At 31.6% G+C, this 20,235-nt stretch overlaps 1 protein-coding gene across 18 annotated transcripts in view; it reads right to left on the bottom strand.

The window, feature by feature from the left end:
- LOC111707140 (tropomyosin) overlaps window positions 1–10,044 on the bottom strand; it is a 32,703-nt gene extending 22,659 nt beyond the window's left edge. For 14 of the 18 annotated variants that reach the window (XM_023480159.1, XM_023480155.1, XM_023480160.1 and 11 more), the window contains exons 1-3: window positions 10,024–10,042; window positions 8,118–8,171; window positions 5,109–5,223 (exon numbers count right to left, since the gene is read on the bottom strand). In XM_023480159.1, coding sequence (XP_023335927.1) covers window positions 5,109–5,222 — 114 coding nt within the window. In that variant the 5' untranslated portion in view covers window position 5,223; window positions 8,118–8,171; window positions 10,024–10,042. Of the gene's footprint in view, window positions 1–5,108; window positions 5,224–8,117; window positions 8,172–10,023 lie in introns of all 18 variants that reach the window. The other 4 variants (XM_023480163.1, XM_023480162.1, XM_023480161.1 and 1 more) reach the window with 2 other exon arrangements.
- Window positions 10,045–20,235: the final 10,191 nt, after the last annotated feature.

The following is a 20,235-nucleotide window of genomic DNA, read 5'->3' as shown; positions in this document are numbered from 1 at the left end:
ATAGATGAGCAGATGAATAGGTAAATGGGTGAATAAGTGAATAGTTAAATAGGTAAATAGGTGAATAAGTGAATTGTCAAACAGATGAATAGGTGAATAGGTGAATAGGTGAATAGATGAATAGGTAAATAGGTGAATAGGTGAATAGGTGAATAGGTGAATAGGTGAATAGGTGAATAGGTGAATAGGTGAATAGGTGAATAGGTGAATAGGTGAATAGGTGAATAGGTGAATAAGTGAATAGATGAATTGGTAAATATGTGAATAAGTGAATAGATGAATAGGTGAATAGGTGAATAAGTGAATAGATGAATAGGTGAATAGGTGAATGTCTGAATTGATAGATAGATTAGGTGGAAGGACGCATGTTTCCTGGTTGTGGACCCGCCGCATCTAAAGCTAGGGTTGCGTCGGTTAAAATTAAATAATTTCGAAATTAAACTGTACGAAAACTGTAAATATAGAACTACAATTATTTACAACAAATTTTTAAAAATCATGAAAAAAAATTTGATTTTTAGAAAAAAATTTAAAAGTTATAAAAATTTCATCTTTGTAAAATGAATGATGTTATTGTGAAGGTTTCGATCAAAGCCTAGTCGGAGTGTCACTTTTAAGATTTTTATCCGAATCAACTGTGGGGGGGGGGGGGGTTAACAAGAAGGGGGGTTCATCAGATTAAATGTATGTATGAAGGGGCATTTTATAAAATCCAGTAAAAACCCTTGTTTTTGTTTTCTGTCCATTTGAGATGATTAAAATGTTCTGAAAATTGACTGCGTAATTTCAATTGTTTCAAATGCTTTATCTAATTGTTTCAAATGCTCTAATTAGAGCAAAACTGATTCACAATAATTCCAAAGAGCTTTTGTTCTTTTAGATTTTCTATGATTCAAGATTACATGATTAGGTTGCAAAGATATAGGGATTAGAAAATCAAAATCTGTGTCAAAGAAAAACAAGAAAGAAATTGACAGAATCTATTAATGTTAAAAATGTAAAGGCGATATTATCCTCATTATTAAACAATAAAGGTGTAAATTGTAAATCGCTGCACATCTAACTCTTTAAATGGAGGGTCTCTTGAAATTACGCGTACAGTTCCTTTAAAGGGACAGACCGCCTATGTAAGGTAGTTAAACTGAGTATGCAGTGTTGTGGACAAATTCTTTAGGATTCATTTGAGATATATAAAACGTTTCCACGATTTATTATTCCTGAGTTTGAGTGCATAGTCGACGTTCAAAATCATGAATTTGGGTGGGTACTGTAACATTTAATCCCTTGATATCGTTACAATCCCAGACATAAATCCAAGGGAAATCAAGATCAATCGTTGTCCCCCATCATTTGAGGGTTAATACAAGACTTCACTTTCATTCCCAGTACCAGTTCATAATTCACCCAAACCTCTCTTCTTGTGTATAATATCTATCTCTCAAGGTCTTTAATAAGTGGGTGGTTTAACATTACATATTTTATTGGTACAAATATATCTGTTAATATCTATTTACATTAGATCATATTCCTTATATATGAAGAGTCCCTCAGCGGTTAAGCAAGTCTCCACTAACTCTTATATATAAAGAGTCCCTCAGCGGTTAAGCAAGTCTCCACTAACTCTTATATATAAAGAGTCCCTCAGCGGTTAAGCAAGTCTCCACTAACTCTTATATATGAAGAGTCCCTCAGCGGTTAAGCAAGTCTCCACTAACTCTTATATATGAAGAGTCCCTCAGCGGTTAAGCAAGTCTCCACTAACTCTTATATATGAAGAGTCCCTCAGCGGTTAAGCAAGTCTCCATCCTAGCTCTCCACGAATCTGCCCCTGATCTCTAGAACCTGGGAGTCTGTGGGTAGTTGAACCAGCTGTATATAGGTGAGACTACATTTCTCTGATTCTCTTGTCTGTTCTGTAGCTCTAGTGATCTTCTGAGACTCCAGTGTTTCTAATCATAGAAACACCAGGAATGTTAGAGTGTGTGGGTAGTTGGACTAGCTGTGTTGAGGTGGAACCACACATCTCTGATTTTACTGTAAACTTGAGATATCTATCTCATCAATGATTTATTGTATTCCTGAAGATATGATCATGTAAGATATAATCGTGTAAGTCCACATGTTGTAATCCTTCTGAGAGCTGTCCATGAAGTGCCCGTCCCCTAGCCTTTGGTTGAACAAACGGAGCTTAACTCATACGTCTGTTCGGTTCAAAGGTCTAGGGGGCACTGATCAATCTTAATGAATCCGCTCAGGTTAATTCTTCTGCATTGTTGAAAGAACAAAGACATGAAGGTGTGAGGCCAGGGAGGGTTTTCTTGCCATGAGTCATCCATACTTTAAATATTACAGTACGTTTTCAGAATCAGTTTGTTTTAATTATTAAATAACAACGACGAAAAATATAGTAAAAATTCTAAAGTAAACTAATTAAATGTTTAGGAACATATTTCTCAAAAGAAATTTGTCAATAAATCGAAGTTAGAATTAATTATTTCCTTTTTCATTATTATATTGAATTTCTTATTTTCTATGAATTTATTCGCAGATTTCTTCAAATTCTTCAAATGTCGTCTTTTTAATAAAAATTCCAGAAAATCTTTGTGATTAAAGAGAGTTTATAGAAACTAATAATTGAATAAGATTACTTATTTCCGATGATAAGAGTTAATTTTTATTTTCTCAACCTGTTCCTAAACAACTAAAATTACGTTTTTGAACTTCGACTTTGCGCTCAAACTCAGGATTTACAGATCTTTAAAAAGTTTTATATGTCTCAAATGAATCCTAAAGAATTTGTCCACAACACTGCATACTCAGTTTAACTACCTTACATAGCCGGTCTGTCCCTTTCAGACACAACGTGTTTTATGTTTAGAATACCGTGATGGTCATAAACTATTTTTTCAATCCTTCAATGGTTTGCATAAACATTAGATTTTTATCAGAATAGTTTTGAAATGTACAGGCTCCATATATATACATAGTGCATCATGTATTCAACATTTAACAATATAAAGGTTAGCTGTTGTACCCCTAGCTACTGTCATGTACAGGGTAGCACACAAAGGATGAGACTTAAATTCGACCTAGAAGGTTGATTGGTCATCCTATGTATATATTATATATATTATATATAATATATATATGTATATATTATATATATTTGTACTGTACAGAGTTTGATTTTAAAGTAAACTTAACAAACATAGGAGGAACCATGCATTGAAACACCACACGAGGGAAATTTACCCAAATTATTCTCAGAATTAAGAAACAAACTATGTAAATATTCATTGGGCAAGAAGTCAGGGTAAAAATGTACATTCATCCATGGACTGTTCAAAAAAATGAAATAGGAAAAAAATATTTTGCGGATTTTTCATGGTTTTACTTGTTGCATGTAACATACCATATACCATAAACGATTTGAGAGAAAGAACCTTAAACAAGAAAGTATATAAAACCATGAATCAAAAACAAAAAAAGAATATTAAACCAGAAACCATAAAATTGAAAGGATATAAAACCATGAATTATGAACAAGAAAGGAAATATAACCATGAATTATAAACAAGAAAGGAAATATAACCATGAATCATGAACAAGAAAGGAAATATAACCATGAATCATAAACAAGAAAGGAAATATAATTATAATTTATGAACAAGAAAGGAAATATAACCATGGATCATGAACATGAAAGGATATAAAACCATGAATCATAAACAATAAAGGAAATATAATCATGAATCATAAACAAGAAAGGATATAAAACCATGAATCATGAACAAGAAAGGAAATATAACCAGGAATCATGAACAAGAAAGGAAATATAACCATGAATCATAAACAATAAAGGAAATATAACCATGAATCATAAACAAGAAAGGATATAAAACCATGAATCATAAACAATAAAGGAAATATAATTGTGATTTATGAACAAGAAAGGAAATATAACCATGAATCATTAACAAGAAAGGAAATATAACCATGAATCATGAACAATAAAGGAAATATAACCATGAATCATGAAAAAGAAAGGATATAAACCCATGAATCATGAACAAGAAAGGAAATAAAACCATGGATCATAAACAATAAAGGAAATATAATTATGATTTATGAACAAGAAAGGAAATATAACCATGAATCATGAACAAGAAAGGAAATATAACCATGAATCATAAACAAGAAAGGAAATATAACCATGAAGTTAACGAGACAAGATAAAACCACATATAAAAAAAAGGAGAAATCAAGCAAGCAAGGGTGGATTTCAAAACAGTTTTCTTAAAAATACCGAGGATTGATAATGATAATGATATACATCATGCATGCAAGGGTTTCAAGGGTTGATAGAAAATGCATGCCTAGAAGGGTTGACTCTACCTATATCCTGAATCCTCCGGGGCAAACTGACGATTCATCGATCAGGCATTAATATAAAGAAAAGTTTTTTTAAACTCTTAAAATCCTCATATTTAAGTTTCTAAAGTTTCTATAAACTATAAGACTATAGACCCCTCTATACTCCCATAATCCCCTTGGTTTAATATCTTTTTGAACCACAATCATCCAAATTAATGATCTTCATTGACCATTCCCCAGAACCCCTATTATCTCTTTAAACCCTTCTAATTCCTCGAAACCCCTATTATCTCGTTCAATCATTAATGAAATACTCTGAACCCTATTATCTCCCTTAGTTCATATTATCTTTCTTGAGCTTCTATTTTTACTCTGAGCTTACCCTTTCAGCTCTAAGATTACCGTCCTTAGCCTTATTATCTTATTTGAACTCTTAATAACCCCCCTGTGCCCTGATTATCCTTAGAGCTTACCTTTCCGCTCTGATATTAGCATTCTAAGCCCTATTATCCCCTTAGAGCTTTTAATATCCCTTAAGCTTACCCTAAGCTCTAAGATTAGCGCTTTTAGCCCTTATGAGCTTTTATCATCCCTCCTTAGCTATTATTATCTCCCAAAGCCCTAATTATCCCTTAAGGTTACCCTTTCAGCTCTCTGAGATTAGCGTCTTTGCCCCTATGAGCTCTTATTATCCTTCCTTATCTCCTAAAGCACTAATTATTCCTTAAGCTTACCCTTTCAGCTCTGAGATTAGCGTCTTTAGCTTGTTGTTCACAAGCATCAGCTCTATCCATAGCATTATCCTTCTCAAGCTTCATCGCCTGCATCTTCTTCTTGATAGCGTCCATTCTAGGATAATAATGATAATATTATTAATGGTTATAGATAAATTTATTAGATTGACGTTGATAATAATTAATGAAATTTTTCTTTACCGAGAGTTCCCATAAGAAATTTTGCCTAAAAAACATCCAGAGCGCAGCGAGGGATGATTTTAGACAAAATTGGTCTAGGAAACCCGTGGTTAAGTAAAATTTTTAATTTCCAGAAAAAGTAGTGGTACTCAATTTTATCGTCTTTTGAGAGTGGGTAGTTATTTTACATAACTGTCCCAAGGGACGTTAAGTAACTTAACCTTCCTAGCTGTTGGGGAAACCATTGGCCGGTAATGTTGGTCAAAAGGAGGTGAAAGTTATAATGATAATAAAAATAATAATAATTATAATAATAATTATAATAATAATAATGATAATAATAATAGTAATAATAATATTAATATCAATAATAACAAAACTGATAATAATAATCACAATTAATAAGTTATTTTAAAAATCACTCAAATATTACTAATAAACTGAAACTGCATTAATTTAAGGCACAATTCACCAACATTTTTAAGGATATAGAAAAAAACCTTATATTGTTTATTATTTAGTTAATTTATTAAAATATGATTGTTTTTAGATGTTTAACAAATAAACTGTGTTTGTAAAAGTTTAAGTTGAGTTTAGTTCACCCTGACTTTGAAATAATTATTCTGCACCACACTTAGGTGACCACAGAGGATTAAATTAAGTTTATATAGCTCTGAACTAGGATTTGCAGCAAACGAAAACTTTCGCGAAAAAATGCGAAATTTTGCGAATATTTTTTTTCGTATTACGCAAACTTTCGAAAAGATCGAAAACGATGAGAAATTTCGTGAAAACAAAACAAAATATGCGACAATTTCGCTTATTTTCACAAAATATTTAACGCGAAATTTGTTTTTAAGAAACGAAATAGGAAAAAATAATTATAAAAATAATGAGCACTACGTCGTTTTGGCAATACATGGACACATTTGTTTATAAACAGTTAAGTTCAAATATAAAGAGACATCGGAAGAATTTATAACTGATTCTTTGCAGCTGTTTAAAACTGTTCCCGCATATTCATCGCTATTTTCTAAAATTTTTTTGCAATTACAGAGATTTACGTAAATAGCATAAAACCCATTGAAAAATTGACAAGACGACATCTCAAACAGTTTTTCGATGTCTCAAAACTTTTGGGGGAAACTGCATAACTTTGCATTAGCACAAATTAAAATTGCAAACTGAATTTATATTTCATTATATTGTGAAAATAAATTAAAATGTATGATTAAACAACTTTAATATGCCAGTATAAAAACTTCAAGATTCAATAGATTAACACATATGATAAATGTCGTCTTTCTTTCAATGAAATCAGAAATCTACATTTTTTAGGTTAAAATGATTAAGCTATTAATGTAAACGGGTATTTTAGAGTAAATTTAAAAGTTATTTAGAGTGTGATTAAATTTTTGATTCTTTTTACAGTGAGACCCATACAACTTTGGAAAAGGAAGACGGCATTAAATCTGATAATTTTATCAGTTGCTTGAAAATAAACTTGGAAAAGTAAAATGTGTACTCTGCACAGTTGGTGTGCCACAGGTTCACTAGAATATTCTTTCTCTTTATGATAAAGCTCTTTTTTATTATTATTTATATGTTCGCATGGAACAAACGGCTGGAACAAATTGGCCAACATTTTAGGGAACCCATGGGGGGGGGGGGTGAAATAGGCCAAAATTGTTTTGATTTTTTAAAATAAAGCAATAAAGCTAATATCATAATTTTAGACCAAGCGCGGGTAAACGGCGGGCAGTACCTATGAGTTACCTGGGCAACGCCGGGTACTTTAGCTAGATTCATATATGGTTAAATCATATAATAAATCATATCTGAAGACTCACAGTCGTCTTCTATTTGCACAGTTGTATAGGTCTCAATGTCTGATTCACAACAGTACTCTTTAAACCTTTGTCTGATCAAGATATTATATAAGAGACAAGAAAGCATAGAGAATAGAATATATAGAGAGGAATTAAAAGAATCTCTCGGTATGAATTTTTTCATTCCCTTTCAGCCTGAAAGGGAGTTCAAAGTGTACAAATCATGTAAATGTTCACAAATTATATGCAGTAGAGTACATTAATACAGTATGTTCTCTAGACTATCCATTTCAATTTCGAATTTTTTAAACTGTTAAATAAACTTTATAATGAATTAGGTGAATAAAAACATCATTTGATTTATAGTTATAACGGAAAATCATCGTTTGTAAAGTGGAAGGCATAGAGTCTATGTGAAATGATCATTGGTCAATTATGAAACCAGCCTATTTCATAATTTGGTTTTCTTTTAACAATAATTTTAGATTTTCTATAAAATGATATTCCAGGGCCCAACAGGTTATATAGCATAAATATGTGAAGTACACCTGCAGTATGGAAACAGTACAACAAAATGGCCGTTTTACACTTTTTTCCAGTAAATTCCTCTCTATATATTCTATTCTCTATGCAAGAAAGGTAAGTTTTACAATATACAAAGGAAAAGGACAAAATCTTCCTCATTGTTATTGAGTTTGAGGCAACGAGGTTATAGTGTATAGAGTGATGATGTACGCTAATCCTTTACTAATTGCATAGGCCATCAACTATACCAAGAGCGTACTGTATATATTTTTATTATAAGGAGATTCTGGCATAAACTGTAGTATCAATATTAGTAAACAGTTGTAAGTGTACAGTACAGCTAACTGAGCACACAGGTAGCTATGAGGTTTGAGGTTTTAAGGTTGCCATTGTGAATTCTGATATTGAGGATCCCTTAACATTAAGGGTATAGTCCCTTAAAACTAAATGTACTTTATTCTCTTTATAACCATACCTGGGGTTCTTGGGGTCTTCCTTAGGAGATAAAACTGATGTAGCTCGACTTCACCTAAACGATAATTCGTTTTTAATATTCTTAAAAGCGATTATCTCATCAATTTCATCATACAGGGTGTCCTACGAAAAACGACAGTTTTGAGACGATCCGAAGATTTTTTAAATAATTTGAGACATTTTTTGTCATCCTAATTTTGAAACTAAAATTCCTAGATTAGTAATCAAAATTACCCATATTCCTGATGACATTTCCACTTTTTTATTTTTTATTTTTTTTGTGCTTTAAAAACTATCGAAGAAAATTGCATACAGTTTTATGTGAAGACGACAGATAATAATGAGAAACACAGGTAAAATCCATTTTTTTCTTTCATAAAATGTCTTCGTAACAAAGATGGCGTTTGAAAAAGTCTTTCATGAATAGTTTGTATCTAACATTCTACTTAAATATCTGGCCAGTTTCTTTAATTGGAGAAAATAAAAAAAAATCATTTTTTGATCAAAAAAAACTCTAGCCTGGAGTATGGATGCAATTAATCTGCATGCAATAAGAATACAGGGATACCCACAAAGGATGCGACTTTAGAGACGATTGTACAGAATTTGTTTAGTCCGTTTTCTTACATTGAGTGCAGAAACCAAAAATTAAGCTTCAAATCGTCATAGTTTTAGAGTTTTTGGGTCGTCTTTACAGTCTCATCATTTGATGGTAATCCTGTATAGTCCATGATTCTATAATTAAACAGATTCTCCGTATGTTGTAATACTNGGGTAAATGAAGGAATCGAGGCTAAAACCAGGAATTTGCATATTCAGCAGTTTATCTCATGCCTAAACCTGCTTTCAGGCCAAAACTATAAGTTAAGCTTCATCGCCCGAATCTGCAGATTTGAGTTCCCGAATCAAATAACATTTTCATTAACTTTATACTTTTCTAAAAATTATACAATTCCGGTCGGATCGGAATTAATGAGAAAATATTAGTAGTTGAGCTCTATATGAACGGAAAGCTGAATTATTTACTATTGTATTGTATTGTTGGTGTGTGCACTAGAAGTATAGCATTACCTGGTTCAACTACTTTTCCCGTTCATTAATGTAAAACAGAACTCAAATGCTTCTTGAAAGCATTTCAAAGCAGTTCTCATTGATAAAAATAGGTGAGAATTTCAACTCATTTGAACCGATTCAAATTAGTTTCCCTTTCAAAACTTAAAATTCAAGGACTAATATAACTCAAGGACTGATAGTAAATATATCTAAACTCCCCTTCCCTCTAGATACGAGTAAACAGAGACTTGGGCTCTTTCCCGGATGACGTCATTTTGTAAAGGGCATATAGTGTAATCTATTTATAGAGAAATAGATAGGTGACTTAGATTTTAGATAGGTGACTTGGATTCTAGATAGGTGACTTGGATTCTAGATAGGTGACCTGGATTCTAGATAGGTGACTTGGATTCTAACTAGGGGACTTAGATTCTAGATAGGTGTCTTGGATTCTAGATAGGTGACTTGGATTCTAGATAGGTGACTTAGATTATATAAGGTGACTTGGATTCTAGATAGGCGACTTGGATTCTAGATAGGTGATATTGATTCTATACAGGTGACTTAGATTCTATTTAAAGATAAGTGACTTATATTCTAGATAGGTGACTTATGTTCGATCTAGATAGGTGACTTGGATTTAGATAGGTGACTTATTTTCTATTTAGGTGACTTATATTCTAGATAGGTGACTTTGGTTCGATCTAGATAGGTGACTCAGATTTACATAGGTGACTTGGATTCTAAACAGATGACTTGGATTCTAGATAGGTGACTTAGATGGAGGCTGTCTAAACAATTGATAAATAACTTAGCTAGTTTTCCTGGGATCAGTGTGTATAAGATGATGTTACCTGTGCTGTGTGTAGCAGATGAGTGTATATGCTAGATCAGCAAGGAGGGAGCCAGGAGAAGGAGTCGGAGCCAGGAGACCAGGATCCGGCCTCCTTTAGGAGATATCATCCTTTCCTAGCCTTCAAACATACTCCCCCCTTCTCTCCCTTCCTTCAAACATGCCCCCCCCATCATTCCTGTCTTAAAATATGGCCCTTATCCCCCCCTTTTTCTTCTTTTCCAATGGCCCTTCCCCTCCTTTAAACATACCCCCTCCCCCTTTTTCAATCTCCACATTTAGGCCTATTTAGTTCCTTCTTTTGAATATATTATATTATATCATTTTCATTTCCACCTTTTGCCACTTTTTTTCAAGTTCATTTTTTGTCATTTTTTTTCAATTGCTCAAATTTTTTTTTTAATTGAATCTTATCTTAAGTACTTTACCGTCTAATTAAAAACATAATTGACCCATGATTTCTCTAATTTTATGCTATAGCGGGATGTTATAAGATTACGTAGACGCCCATGGGACAACTAAATAAAATAGCATCCCAAACTCCGAATTTTTTTAAAACTACTTTTCAAAAACTTTTTTGCAGAACCATTTTAGCCAGAAGTCATTCTCTGAAACGGGATCTTTAAGATAAATTTTTTTTAAAACGAGAGTTTTAAAATATAAAATAAAAATATTTTGTCAAGGGCTCAAATAATCATTTTTATAAAACCCAGTACTTTCTTGAATATTCTAAAATCTAATAAATATGATGTATAAAGTCTATGGTCAGTATATTCTGTACTCTGTAGTAGATCCAATGAATTTTATTTGATCCCGGGATAACATCTAATATCCTCAATTTTATCTTTATCCTCACATTCTTAGGTTTTTATTAACTTGGGGCAAGCAAGGACAAAAATAGATCTTTTTTGTACTTTCTCCAACCATACACCATTTCTGTTTTTGAATCGACTTTCATATGTTTCATTTTTATTTAGAAAGTGCTGGCGTTGCCCGTGGAATCTTAAAATATGTCAAACACTCGGCAGAAAACCTCTGGCGTCGAAGCGGTCAATCTGCGCATGAGGGTCATTGCAAATTCATCCTTGTTACTTATTTGGAGGAGGGGGGATGGAACATTTTGATTTTTTAAAGTGATATTGTTTATTCGGCTATTTACAACATTAACATACATATTATTCACATTACACACACAATTTTGAGGCATCTCTGTTTTTTTTTATATGACACAGACACATTACGGGTATACTTATAAAATATATTACATTTCATGTTTCTTTTTTGTTTTATCTCATGTGTTTTAGATGTTTGATCTGTTCTTGAAATTTATTAAAATTAATAGTATATTTCATTAATTCAAATTTGATTGAGTCACACAAAATTTGTGTAAATACTTGCTGACCTTTCATTGCATTCCCCTGAGCCTATATTTAGAGAGAGGGATGGATACGGAGTAAGAGTAGGAAGATTGAGTAGTAGTAGTAGGACAGAGAGGATAGAAAATGATTTCTGCTTTCACTTTTATTCTTGTAAGCCTGAATTAGAGCCTTTAGGGCTTTCCCTGGACCCTTGCCAAGTTCGTTTACTCCACTCTACCGTTACACGGTCCTTTTTGGCATTCATTCAATTTAACAGAATCATACTTTTTATTTTAAAACCTTGTTATTCTTCGAACAACAGATAGGATTAACAATTGATTCAAACATTATACAATATTTTGATTATTTTGAAATTAAGATTTTTTAATCTCCGAACTTTTGTCGCAATCCAAGCACCTTTTTTTTGCCCCTCAAAGCCACCTTATTATTTAGCCTTTCGACTCACTATACAATTGTAAGCAATCTTTCTATTTTAGATCTGTTCTCGTCAGGGCATGAAAGAATTTTTGAATTTTAGTTTATTTTTATTAACAAATAGTGTTTAGTCCAATGAGAACTAGAAAACAATGGGATAGGAAGACGACATTAATACGATACTTAAGTGTATATCTTGTTACAAAGCAAATAGTTTTATGTAAGATACTCTTATAAAATCACTTGTTAAGTGAAATGAGTCTGGTTACAACGCTCAATTGCTGTGTCTCATGTTTAATGAATTATTTAAAGTCATACCTGTTGGTCGTCTCCCTATTTCAGAGTTTTCTGGTTATCACTGTATGATGAGAAAACGTTAAAAAATATGTTTGATGGGTCAAATCGTGATCAAAGAACTGTTGAATCAGCGTGAGCTTATTTAATTATTTAAAATTTCTGAAAGTCGTCGTAGGTCTTTCAAGTAAAAGACATCATTGTAGTCATTCTAGTCAACATATTCTAGTCGACATATTCTAGTCGACATATTCTAGTCGTTCTAGTCGACATATTCTAGTCTACATATTATAGTCGACATATTCTAGTCAACATATTCTAGTCGACATATTCTAGTAGACATATTCTAGTCGACATATTCTAGTCGACATATTCTAGTCTACATATTCTAGTCTACATATTCTAGTCTACATATTCTAGTCAACATATTCCAGTCAACATATTCTAGTTGACATATTCTAGTCAACATATTCTAGTCAACATATTCTAGTCGACATATTTTAGTCAACATATTCTAGTCGACATATTCGAGTCGACATATTCTAGTCGACATATTCTAGTCGATATTTTTACTGAATTATCATTTCAAAACAATATTTGAATATAAAAGTTTAAAATTTTAGATGTATTTTGTTCATGTCAAAAGTTGGAATCTGTCAAAAACATATGCTTCCAAATAAATTTCTTTTTACAATCTGCCAGTTTATAAATGATGAATGGTATATATGTTTTTAGCTAAAATCTACTATCTCATTATATTTTTACAAAATTACAACAAGAAGTCCGTTTTTTAATCCTTTTTAAAAATTTAAATATTAAATAGTGTAGAACTTTTTATGCAAGAGTTCCAAAACAGAAAAAGTGATGTTATATTAAGATTTTTTAGAAACAACAATTAAAAATAATCAGTTTTCAAAATTTTAAGCATTGATATCTGATTCATTGATATCATTTATATCTGAGTCACTTAAAATCACGCTTACAGTCCCTTAAATCAGGGATTTTAAAAACAAAATTCTTTTTTTTATTTTTTGTCAAGGAATTTTGAAACTATCATGACAGGGAATATGTATGACATAGATTATGTATGACAAGGAATATTCATGACAGGGAATATGTATGATAGGGAATATGCATGATAGTGAACATGTATGACAGGGAATATGTATGACAGGGAATATATATGACAGGGAATATGTATGACAGGTAATATGTATGACAGGGAATATGTATGATAGAGAATATGTATGATAGGGAATATGCATGATAGGGTTTATGTATGACAGGGAACATATACGACAGGGAATGTGTATGCTAGGGAATATGTGATGCAAAGAAGGTTTTGTTTAAGATTGATGATATTTCAACAAGAATGTTTGATGGAGAATATTTGGTCTGGGTTGAGAAGAGAAGATGCTGGAGCTCTGCTGGAGTTTAAACCTCTGCAATGGATCTCAGTGCTTTGCTAAACTCGGAGTAAAGAACATATTGCTTAAGTTCTAACCTACTTACTTACTCTTGCTAAACTCGGAGTAAGGAACGATTGAGTTGTTCTAAACCTTACTCACTTACTCTTTGCTCAACTCAAAGTATAGAACATATTACTTTGGTTCTATCCTAATTTACTTACTCTTTGCTCAACTCGGAGTAAGGAACGATACTGCTTTAGTTATAAACCTTACTAACTTACACGGTATCTGTAAGAAGCCAAATATTTCCTTATTCAATGAATTTTAATGAATTTTAAAAAATGAGTTTAGTGACTGATTTACGCCCTTCATTTACTAATAAGTACATAAAGGACATAAATGAACGAGTCCAAAAGATATTTAAAATGTTGAGTTTGAGTAAATTTTTGATATTCCATAATCAATTTCTTTTACGTACTTTATTTAACAGTTTTCTCCTTAGTTCCTAAATCCTAATAAGTTTTCAAAAACACTCTAGTTGTTGAACCAGCCTAGGGTCAGTTGGCTCTNGATAAACTAACTAGATCTAGGTTTGAATTAAACTCAGTTAATATTTGATCTTTCAATCAAACCAATTAGAAGAATGTGAACTGGAACTTCTAAAGATAAAAAACAAAAGAATCTACAAAATTGAGAGCTTTCTGCCATTTTTACTAGAGCTAGAAACTTTAGCGTGAGATCAAGCATTGATCTCAATATACTCAATGGAGTTCCAACCTCAGGACATTTTAGCATTTTAACATTTTTTTGGAAACATTTTTAAACAAATTTAATGGATCGTATTTGTTGGTACAATGAGCTCGTACCAGTACCAGTACCAGTACCAGTACCAGTACCAGTACCAGTACTAGTACCAGTACCAGTACCAGTACCAGTACCAGTACCAGTACCAGTACCAGTACCAGTAGAAACATTTGGGCATTTGATATGGAGAGATTGACCTTCATTAATTATTTTAATAAAGAAATCGAAGAAATTAAAAAGGTAGAAAGGGGGAATAAGAAACTAAAAAAATATGGAAAAAATACGTTCCTACACAAACCCCCCTCCCCCCCTTGCTAGAACCACCACCTTTATCTGAACCATAACGATAATATACAAGGGAGCACAAGAAAACAAACAAAGAAAAATTGTATTTAAAATTCAAAATAATTAAGACAAAAAGAATTTTAAAAAAGAAAGAAAAAAGATCAATGGGAAAGATGAAGAATGAAAATTATTTTGTAAAAAGGCCATATTTCTCTGAAGTTGTATAGTATTGAAAGCCAGGTATTTAATTAGTTAAAGATTAGTTTTCCGACATTTTCTTTAGTTTTCCCAATTTTTCTTTAGTTTTCCTAAATCTTCATTAGTGTTCCAAATTTTTCTTTAGTTTTCCCAATTTTTTTTATAGTTTTCCGACATTTTCTTTAGTTTTCCCAATTTTTCTTTATGTTTTTCGAAATCTTCTTTAGTTTTCCCAATTTTCGTAGTTTAAATTTTCTTCCGTTTTCCTAATTTTTTCTCCCGGGTTTTTAAGTTGTAAGTTAATTTTCCTAATTTTTTTTTAGTTTTTCAAATATTTCCTTAGTTTTTTTCTAGTTTTTTTCCAGTTTAACTCAGATTTCCTAATAAATTTTTTATTAGGTTTAAAATTATTGAATAGTTTTAGTATATGTTTATAAGTTTTACTGATTGTTCTTCCGCTTTCAAAATTGATTTTATTTGAACTTTATTGTACTGCAGTGTTGTTTACTGTTTTTGAATGTGTATTGATTGAAAGGCTGTTTTAATTTTCTGACATTTAACAAATTTTTTTTCTTGCTGTTTATTCATTTTATAAATTGAGTTGTTTGCTACAAACAACGAAAGTAATGGCTTTTTTATTACACAATTTACATTTATCAGAAAACTTAAATGTACTTGTGTAAAAGCTACACTCTGCAGAAACTCAGAGAGGATCGTGCCATATTCATTTGTGCTTGTTTTACAAGCCAAGAGTGAGTCATTATTTTTGGGAATTTTTAACATAAAGATTTTATAAACCAATTTCAATTAAACCAGAGATCAAGGGTTTATGATTATTGTTCATCCTAAACCCTTGATCTAGATATTCAATATGAGAACTTTAAATTTGAGGATCAATGCTTGATCTTATAATGAAATAATCCCTGCAGGGTATGACCATCACGGGATATCGACGAAAATTAGACATTTTTAAATAAAAAACAAGCCTATTAAGTATCTAAATATATATATATATAAAGGAACTGAGTTTTTGCCACAAACTCAAATATTCTTATCCCTATATCTTGGCCACCCAATGTCGTAGACCTTAGATATTTCATACTATTAATTCTGTAAGGCAAATAACCTAAGTTTGAAATATAAAAGGTTTATACCCACTGGTTGCAGAGATATAGAAATTAGAAAATTTGAGGTTGTGGCAAAAACTCAATTCCTTTAGCTTGCCTGGGTGTCTGTTTGCTTGTTTGTCTGTATCCAATAAACGTCAAAACGGCTGAACCGATCAGGCCCAAATTTTGTGTGGGACCTCACGTGACCTCAGGGAAGGTTTATGAAAGATCAAAATTTCAAAAATTTGTGTTTTAAAGTTTTTTATCTTGTAAAATTTTGAAAATGCGCGAAAAATATTTATGAAATTCGCAAACTTTTTTGTTTTAACATTCATTTATTAAGATTTAGCTTGCTAATGTGAGAATGGATGGTTTATGAGAATAAGATTGGTAAGATAAGAAGCTAAGGATTAGTAACCGGGATTACAGGGAATCCTGCAATAGATTCAAATGATAATTGAGAATTTGAAATGAAAGAGAATGCAAGGAATTCGAAATTTGAAAAGATAAAAGTGAATTAATATAAGTAAACGACTTTGAAAACTATCTGATTAAAAAAAAATGTTGTTGAGTGAGTAGCTAAAATTAAACATTTCTGAACCAAACAATGAATAAAACTCATTGAGCTATTAATTGGAACGACTTAAATAATGTATTTAAACTGAAACTGGAAAAGTCCATACGAAACAGAATCTTTTATGAAAAGCGTTTTGTGAAAGTTGTTTTATACCTACAGTATTAATTTCCATGTTGCTTCTTATATTAATACTTTTCTTCGTTTCTACCTTACTCCCGTTATCTTCTATATTTCTTTATTTTTTATCTTGCTCCTTATATTCTCTTTATATCTTTTCACCCTTACCGCTTAAATCCTTTATATTTCTTTTTCTCTCCTTACTCCTTATATCCTCAATATTTCATTTTTCCCTCTTACTCCTATATCTCCTACGTTCCTTTTTTCCCTCCTAACTCCTTATATCTTCTATATTTCTTCTTTCCCCTTTGCTCCTTATATCCTCTCTATTTCTTTTCCCCCCATGGTCCTTATATCCTTTATATTTCTTCCTTTTTCCTTGCTTCTTATATCCTCAATATTTCATGTTTCTCTCTTCCTCCTCTAAATCTTCTACGTTCTTTTTTTCCTCCTTACTCCTTATGTCTTCTATATTTCTTCTTTCCCCTTTGCTCCTTATATCCTCTATATTTCTTTTCCCTCCGCCCTTGGTCCTTAGATCCTTTATATTTTCTTTTTCCTTGCTTCTTATATCCTACATATTTCTTCTTTCCCCTTTGCTCCTTATATCCTCTTTATTTCTTTTCCCTCCGGCCTTGGTCCTTAGATCCTTTATATTTTCTTTTTCCTTGCTTCTTATATCCTACATATTTCTTCTTTCCCCTTGCTCCTTATATCCTTTATATATATTTTTTCCCGATACAAATCCCTGGTATGGTTTATGAGCTCATATTACTATTAGTGGCAAATAGTGCATAATCCAATATCATTGCAAACATGGATATAGAGATAGCTTTTATTTTCAGTTCTGACTCTTCAGTAGACCCAGCTTTGATCAGTCGAAATTTTTCAAACATTTCAAACAGTTTGCGCAATGCATCTTAGTTACACGATTGTTCAACTCATAAAGAACAGCGAAAATTGAAAATAACCCAAAAATAAGATCATTTGTATTTTGGTCGCCCCGACAACCCAGGAAATACAATGTCAGGAAATACAATGCCGAGAAATGCAAACTCCGGAAATACAAACTTCTGACAAGAAAAACTTCGGAAATACTATTGCGGAAAATGTAAATACAAAAATTTGACACGACAAACCCCGGAAATACTATTGCGGAAAATGGAAATACAAACTTTTGACAAGACAAACCCCGGAAATACTACTGCTGAAAATGGAAATACAAACTTTTGACAAGAAAAACTCCGGAAATACTACTGCGGAAAATGGAAATGCAAACTTTTGACAAGAAAAACTTCGGAAATACTACTGCGGAAAATGGAAATACGAACTTTTGACAAGGAAAACTCCGGAAATACTACTGCGGAAAATGGAAATACAAACTTTTGACAAGAAAAACTCCGGATATACAAACACACTTTTGAAAAAAACAAACTCCTGAACTGGGCTCGGCACACTCAAAATTTCTAGCCGCAGCGCTAACCTGATTTCAAAACGCTATTAAAATGTTGGAAACCAATTTCACAATCTCAAAAGAAATACGCATGATAAAAATTCATATAAAAGTAAACTAATTAAATTCTCCCAATAAGGGGGGGTCATGAGGAAAAATAATATAAAGGGACTGTAAACCTAATTTCCAGTTACTCACCGCTTGAATATCTGATTCCCAATAATACCTTATAATCTTCTATCCTAGTATCCGAGTAACAATAAGGAAGAAATCGAAGTTTCAATTCTAAAAAGTATTTCTTTCTGTTAATTTTTTTTTATTTTTCTACAAAAAAATCCACATGTCACTTTGATAATATTTACAGTTTTTCGACAGAAATATAATAATATCTCATTCATCATTGATAAAGGTATAAAAAGTACCGTTGTGAATCTCACACGACAATCAAATAAGGGAGAGTTATTTGAAATTAAGTCTACACCCCTTTAGGGTGAAACCATTTAGGGGCTCATTCATTGTTCATTAATAAATTAAATTATCCTTCTTATTGAATACTAATTAATTAGAATTTAATACCCTGGTGTTATTAATCACTTATACAAATAAATAATCAATTAATCAATTTGGAAGAATTTGACGAAGCATTTTAATTTCTTTGTATCTTTATAAACAAACTACTTGTAGAGAAATTCTCATTTTAAGAAACAAACAACTTCGATGAAAAACTATCAGTATATTTTTATTAGATTTAAATCTAATCATCTAAATATTTATTGCAGGCAATATATTTCATATTTCCTTCAATAGTAAAATAAATATCCTTTCCTAGTAAACGTATCTACACTCTAAGTTCAGTAAGAAGATTTTACCTCAGTTTTTACTGAGATTTTGTATTGACATTTTCTGCAGAAACTCAGAGAGGNTTGTATTGTATTTGTATTGCTTGTAATTTTTCTACTTTCTATACTTGCATTGTACAATGTACATGTATTGTATTTGTATTGTATTTGTATTGCTTGTAATTTTTCTACTTTCTATACTTGCATTGTACAATGTACATGTATTGTATTTGTATTGTATTTGCATTGCTTGTAATTTTGCTACTTTTATACTTGCATTGTACTTGTATTGTACTTGTATTGTACTTTTATTGTACTTGTATTGTACTTGTATTGTACTTGCCTTGTACTTTTGCAGTTGTACTTGTATATACAGTACAGAGTACATGTTTTGTACTTGTATTGTATTTGTATTGTACTTGTATTGTACTTGTATTGTACTTGTAACAATAGAATACATGAATCGAGTGTTTTCTCCAGACTATTCCATTCATTATGCATCGTCTAGACATAATCCTTTATCAAGAAATTAATAATCTTATTATTTGGCTTATTAATCTGTTTGTCTGTATGCAATAAACGCCAAAACGACTAAACTTATCAAGGGAGTGTTCGCGAAAAATGACAGGGGGTATAGGCTTACGGCGAAACAAACAAATTATTCAGATATTAAAAACAATAGTCATCGATTATTTTTCGACGCATTAGCATATAGTTAATATTTCATAATATTTTTTATTCTGTTTTTTAAATGATATTTCGCTGGAAAATCCTCGAAACAGGAATACAATGTTTTCAAAAGTAAAAATTTGTTTAACAAAATTTGAAATTAAATTGATTATTTTACGATACGAGTCATGTATTGCAACTTTCTGAATTTGAATGGACGCTACGTTCTTCAGTATAAGTCGTTTTTAACAATTTTCTTCTATAAAATTTCATCATGGGTCGTCCCCCTATTGTTATGTAATTTAAGTACATTTTGCTATTTACTAAATCTGTCCTTGCTGAAAATTTGCTTTAAGTAACAAACAAAAAGAGCGTTTATGACTATACAAATATGGTATCCTCTGCTTGTTCCTTTGTCCCATAAAAAAACGATAAAATTGGCATCCAAGTCTATTGGGTTAAATGTGTAGATATTATGGATATGAACCTTAGAAAAAGAAAGAATTTCCGAATTCTAATCCCCATAAACATTGTTTCGCTACTTAGCGATTTCCCTAAAGACCTAATATATGTACCGTGTGGTATTTCTCAGGATTGGATCGTAAGACTCCCTTCTCTCAACGCTCTTCATAATAAAAAGGAGGATAGCAGATGAGATAAACAATG

This window comes from Eurytemora carolleeae, unplaced genomic scaffold, assembly GCF_000591075.1.
Source record: "Eurytemora carolleeae unplaced genomic scaffold, Eaff_2.0 scaffold780, whole genome shotgun sequence".
NCBI lineage: Eukaryota > Metazoa > Arthropoda > Copepoda > Calanoida > Temoridae > Eurytemora > Eurytemora carolleeae.
This window is presented reverse-complemented; position numbering and strand designations above follow the sequence as displayed.